This window comes from Heterodontus francisci, chromosome 20 (genome assembly GCF_036365525.1).
Source record: "Heterodontus francisci isolate sHetFra1 chromosome 20, sHetFra1.hap1, whole genome shotgun sequence".
Classification (NCBI taxonomy): Eukaryota; Metazoa; Chordata; class Chondrichthyes; order Heterodontiformes; family Heterodontidae; genus Heterodontus; species Heterodontus francisci.
Genome location: NC_090390.1, coordinates 11,855,849 through 11,862,202, shown reverse-complemented (window position 1 = coordinate 11,862,202; position 6,354 = coordinate 11,855,849). Strand labels below are relative to the sequence as shown.

The following is a 6,354-nucleotide window of genomic DNA, read 5'->3' as shown; positions in this document are numbered from 1 at the left end:
TAGGAACTTGCCTTTTTGCGCTGTTAGCCTCATTGAAATATTCCTTGAAAATGTTTAACCTTGTTGAATGTTGTGTAACTGAGTTTTTAATGACTAAATTAATAATTATTGCTGAACGGTCTCACTGGCCCTGAAAGAATAGTCATAGAGTCATTTATGGCACAGAAGGAGGCCATTTGGCCCTTCAAGTCAATGCAGGCTCTCCAGTAAGCTGTTCAGTCAGTCCCACTCCCCTGCCTGATATATCTGTGAAATGTTAAATTTCTCCAATACAATTCCACAAAATTAAAATTTCTTTTTAAAGATTACTATATTCTAGTTTGTACCTTAATACAATGTGCATGTTCCTATCATTTATTTCACTCTGTAAAAGTTAAAATCAAAAATGAACAGATTCAGTGGTTTTTACTTCCTTGTTTGCTGTCTGAGAATACTTCAGTGGGATTGGCTGCTTACATTGCTTGATGACATCACTTTCTGGATGCCTCGTGAGCCCCTTGACTTGGTGCCAGATTCACACTGACATCAGGAAAGGGTGGTCCATGCAACAGACATCACTAGATCTTGTGGGCAGCTTTCTCCATGGTCAGTGACAAGCTTCATTGCTTTGCAGCTGACTGAAAAATCCAGGTCATTGTCTTGCTTTCAATGATGAATGTTCTCTTGGTGGTCCTCATGTTGTATAAACACTCTAACAAGAGGGATTGTATGATGTTCTCTCCATGTTGTCTGGTTCTAGGCACTCGCGGCTTACACAGGCTTGCCTTAGGAGCTCACTTGTCATCTGTAAGTCTAGCCAGTCAGAGTTATCCAAATATTCAACCACTTGGGTCATCACACTTGTCCTTATCTGATGCCAGTGCCCTGCCTTGGGGTCTGTGTAGTCATAAAGTCCTGTTTCATGTTTTCCTCAATTCCCTGACCTGTTGTTGTGAGACTGATTGTACTCCTCGTGCTGCTGCACCTGCCCCCCCCCCCACCCTGTCCTCCTTAGAACATTTTGTTTTCTAAGTTCGAGTCAATCCTGTACAGTTTGAAGTGTCACAGATTCTGAGAAATGTTTCCTGTCGAACTTGTGTTTTCTACATTCCTACGCATTCGGATGAAGTTCAGTTTCATTGTAAATGGTGGACAGGGTGGATGTGCAAAGGGATGTTTCCTCTTGTGGGAGGACCTAGAACTAGGGGTCACTGTTTAAAAATAAGGGGTCACCCATTTAAGACAGATGAGGAGAAAACTTTTCTCTGAGGGTCGTGGTCTTTGGAACACTCTTCCTCAAAAGGCAGTGGAAACAGAGTCTTTAAATATTTTAAAGGCAGTGGTGAATAGATTCATGATAAGCAAGGGGTTGAAAGGTTATCGGGGGTAAGCGGGAATGTGGAGTCAAGGTTACAATCAGATCAGCCATGAGCTTGTTGAATGGCGGAGCAGGCTCGAGGGGCCAAGTGGCCTACTCCTACTTTGTATGTTTATATGTAAATCGGGCAGTGGTGGATCAGGCACCTGTTTTACAACCTGTGTAATTTTCCATCTGATTGACTTCAGTGCTCTTGAAGTTGAATTTTACTCCCAGCGTCTGTCCAAAGTGTTTTTTGATCTTAGTGATCAATATAGGTAAGTGTGAGGTAGTCCATTTAGGTTGGAGTAATAGGGAGACTACATCTTCTTGCATAGGAAATGGGGTACAGGTACAAAAATTGTTCAAGGTAGCGATACAGGTTAATGAGGCTATTTTAAAAGAAAGGTCCACAGTCACCCATCTCACCTTGAATTTTTATTGGGATCATATTGCCATCATAGGACCCCAGTTTGCACGGATCATTAAGACATCTGTTTCTGTGGGCACCTTGGATGCCCATTTGAAGGACCCCAGGAAGGTGGTAGAGGAAAGATGGTGTTTTTTTCTGTGCTCCCATTTTCCTTGTGCTACTGTCCCGTTTATCCCCATGCGCCCCCATCACACCCCCCTCCCTCCCCCCCCAAAATGGACACTTTGGTTGCACCATTTCAGGGCAGGTCTCTCAGGGATGGGAGAGGCAGAACAGGGTCTCTTGGAGCAGAGGAAAGCGTGTCCTCTCTGTAGCCATTGGTAGACTGTTTTACCACAGGGTGCATCACAGACAAGCCTGATCCTGTTTACTGCCAACATCCCCAGACATGCTTTGCAGGAGCAGGAACTCTGGCCCAGAAGCACTGAGGTCATTTGTCGTGCCCCTGAAGGTTTAGTGGGAAGACTTCAGATAGCAATGCTGTTTATAACCTGACGTTTCCCTCTCTTGTGCTGCAGTGAAGAAGTCTTTCCTGGGTCACGACAAGTCGCTATGGGGCCCCCTGGAACTTGTGGAGAAACTGTGTCCTGAGGTCAGCGAGATCGCAGCCAGTGTTCGGGACCTGCCTGGGTTAAAGTAAGGATTTGGATTTCACGTGCTCCCAGGAAAGACGGCAATATCTCTGAAACGTGATCAGGGAGATCCTGCTTCAAGTCCTGATCTCAGTTGGAGCAGCCTCGCTCTGAGCTGGGAGGGACATCAGCTTCTGCCCCGAGTCCTGGTTGTGGGACAGTGATCCCTGTGGGAATGGAGTCAGATGGGATTGGCTGTAGCATTCGCTGTTCCGGCTGATGGGAATATTATCCTTCTGGGTGATTGGGGTATGCAGGATGCCCAAGCAGGTGACCGGGAGGGAGTATGTACTTGTGAGCAGAAAAAAAGGACAAGAGGAGGCCATACAGCCCCTCAAGCTTGTATAAAGGGGCTGCTCATTTAAGCCTTTTGAACCCTGGTATTCAATGTGGAATACTGCAGATTCTGGAAATCTGAAATAAAAAGGGAAAATACTGGAAATACTGAGCAGGTGAGACAGCATTTGTTGAGAGAAACAGAGGTAAGTTTCCAGGTTGATGACCTTTCCTCAGAACTGGAAAAGGTTACAGATGTACCAGGTTTTAAGCAAGGCTGAAGTAGAAAAAGGATGAAAGGGAAGATCTGTTATAGGGTGGAAAGCATCAGAGATTAAATGGCAAAAGGGGATGGTAATGGGAGAAGTAAAGAAACAAAAGATGGATCTGGTAGAGGTGTAAATGCAACAGCAGAACCATGACCAACTGCCGTTGTCTGAAAACATGGGAGCAGTGGTTATGCTCTGAACTTGTTGAACTCCATGTTGCGTCTGGAAGGTTGTAAACTGCCGAATCAAAAGGAGGTGCAGGTCCTTGAGCTTCTTTTGAGCTTGATTGGAACAGTGCAGGAGGGTGAGGATAGAGGTGTCAACTGGGAGTGGAATGGAGAATTATAATGACAGGTGACCAGAAGCTCAGGGTCATAAGTGCTAACTGAACCAAGTGTTCCGCAAAGTCGTTACCCAACCTATATTGTTCTCCTTGCTGTTGAGAAGACTGCATTGTAAGCAGCGAATACAGTATACTAAATTGAAAGAAGTACAAGTAAATGACCTTTTCACCAGGAAGGAATGTTTGGGGCCCTGGATGGTGGGACAGGATGAGTTGAAAGAGCAGATGTTGTATCTCCTGTGCTTGCATGGGAAGGTGTCTTGGGAAGTGTTGGGGGTGTTTGAAGAGTGGACCAGGTGTTGGGGAGGGAATGGTTCCGTCAGAATGCAGAAAGGAGAGGAGAGGTTGTGACATCACACTGGAGATGGCGGAAATGGCAGAGGATGACCTGTTGAATGCAGAGGTTGGTAGTGTGGAAGTTGAAGACGAGGGGAGCCCTGTCGTGGTTCTGGGAGGGAGGGAAGGTGGTTAGGGCAGAATGCGGGAAATGGGTTCCGTTGACACAGTCAAGGGTTCCGTTGACCACAGTATTGGAGAATCCTTGGTTGAGGAAAAAGGCAGACATATTTGAAGCACTGGTATCATCAGAACAGATATGACAGAAATGGTGAAACTGGGAGAATAAAACAGAGTTCTTACAGGAAGCGGGATGGGAGGAAGTGTAATTGAGATAGCTGTGGGAGTCCGTGGATAGTAGTAGATATTGGTCAAAAGCCTTTCCCCTGAAATGAAGATAGAGAAGCCGAAGAAGGGAAGTCGGAGATGGATCATGTGAAGGCGAGGGAATAGTGGAAATTTGAAGCAAAGTTGCTGAAGTTTTCTAGTTCTGGGTGAGAGCGGGAAACTGCATCACCAATATACTGGAAAAAGTGATGAGGGAGGGGACCTGACTGGGATTGGAATAAAGAATGTTCCATGAATCCCATGGAAAAGCAGGACCCATGTGGGTCAGTTATGAAGATAGATTGTAGAAGTTAGGACTGTTTTCCTTGGAGAAGAGAAGGCTGAGAGGTGATTTGATAGAGGTATTCAAAATCATGAGGGGTCTGGACAGAGTAGATAGAAACTGTTCCCACTTGTGAAAGGATCGAGAACAAGAGGGCACAGATTTAAAATATTTGGTAAGAGAAGCAAAAGTGACATGAGGAAGAACTTTTTTGCACACTGAGTGGTTAAGGTCTGGAATGTACTGCCTGAGAATGTTGTGGAGGCAGGTTCAATTAAAGCATTCAAAAGGGAATCAGACAGTTCTATGAAAAGGAAGAATTGAAGGGTTATGTGGGAGAAGGCAGGGGAATGGAACTGAAGGAATTGATCTTTCAGTGAGCCAGTGTGGACACGATGGGCAGAATGGCCTCCTGCATTGTAACAATTCTGTGGGTACCCGTAGCAACGAGGAAGTGAGTGGAGTCAATGGAGAAGTTGTTCAATGTGAGAACATGTTCAGCTAGATGGAGCAGGGTGCTGCTGGATGGAGACTGTTTGGGCCTCCTTTTTTTAAACGGGATGTTCTCAGGCCGTCCTGGTGAGGGATGGAGGTGTAAAGAGATTGGATGTCCCGTATATTGGCTTGAGCATGATTTCCTCTGCTTGTATTCTACTGTTTTGGCTCTGTCTTTCAACATCCTGTCCTTGCTGATTCTTTTATGACAACAACATTTATGACAACAACCATTGGCATTTATATTGCATCGTTAATGTAGTTATGTCCCATGGCAAGTCACAGGAACGACATCAGCAAAATTTTGTATTAAGCCATATGAGGAGATATTAGGACTGGTGACCAAAAGCTTAGATAAAGAGTTAGGCTTTAAGGAGAACATAAGAAATAGGAGCAGGAGTAGACCATACGGCCTGTTGAGCCTGGTCCGCCATTCAATATGATCATGGCAGATCTTGGGCCTCAACTCTGCTTTCCCACCTGCTCCTCATATCCCTTGATTCCCTGAGAGATGAAAAATCTGTCTGTCTCAGCCTTAAATATATTCTATGATGGAGTATCCACAACTCTGGTGTAGACAATTCCAAAGATTCACAACCATTTGAAGAAATTTCTCCTCATTTCAGTCCTAAATGATCTGCTCCTTATCCTAAAATTGTGCCCTTTTGTTCTAGATTCCCCAGCCATGGGAAACAGCATTTCAGTATTTACTCTGTCAAGCCCCTTCATAATCTTGAATGTTCCAATGAGATCAATGAAACTCCTGAGAATGTAGACCCAATTAATTCAGGCTCTCATTCCTTTAAACTCCTGAGAATGACGACCCAATTTATTCAGCCTCTCATCATAGAATAACCGTCTCATCCCAGGGACCAATCTAGTGAACCTTCGCTGCACTGTCTCCAGTGTAGGTATATCCTTGCTTAAATGTGGAGACCAAAATTGCACACAGTACTCCAGGTGTGGTCTCACTTAAGTCCGGTACAGTTGTAGTGAGATTTCTTTATTCTTGTATTCCAATCCCCTTGCAATAAAGGCCAACATGTCATTTGCTTTCCTAATTGATTGCTATACCTGCATACTAACTTCTTGTGTTCCTTGTACGAGTACACCCAAGTCTGTCTTAACATCAAGATTTTCATGTTTCATGCCTTTTAAAAAAAAAAAAAAAAATTCTGCTTTTCTATTCTTACAACCAAATTGAATAACCTCACACTTCCCTACATTATACTCCATCTGCCACTTGCTGCCCACTCACTTAACCTGTCTATCTCTCTTTGCAGCCTCTTTGTGTACTCCTCGCAGCTTGCACTCCCACCTAGCTTTGTATCATCAGAAAACTTAGATACATTACTCTCTATCTCTTTGTCTAAGTCATTAATATTGTCATGGAACTGTTTCCTTTTTCTCCTCGGATTAAAAACAGTGTGTGCCTTTAAGACTATGTTTGAAAACAGTGTGCCTTTAAGACTGAGCACAGGGTGCCAGCTGCACCTTTCACTAGGCCACAGCAGGCGATGGAGGTCACATGGTATAATGCTTTGAATTGACTGCGTGTAAAACTGTCAAAAGCTGGTCTGAACCAGCCACCAGCGAAGCATGCTGCTGAAGAGGGGAGCTGTCT

The 6,354-nt window shown here is 44.5% G+C and overlaps 1 protein-coding gene across 1 annotated transcript in view; it reads left to right on the top strand.

Annotated features, from left to right (window-relative positions):
- The first annotated feature begins 1,406 nt into the window (after positions 1 to 1,406).
- rufy2 (RUN and FYVE domain containing 2) overlaps positions 1,407 to 6,354 on the top strand; it is a 347,850-nt gene continuing 342,902 nt past the window's right edge. The window contains exons 1-3 of the mRNA XM_068053416.1: positions 1,407 to 1,431; positions 1,546 to 1,614; positions 2,288 to 2,405. Of these exons, the coding sequence (XP_067909517.1) occupies positions 1,407 to 1,431; positions 1,546 to 1,614; positions 2,288 to 2,405 (212 nt within the window). The remainder of the gene's footprint in view (positions 1,432 to 1,545; positions 1,615 to 2,287; positions 2,406 to 6,354) is intronic.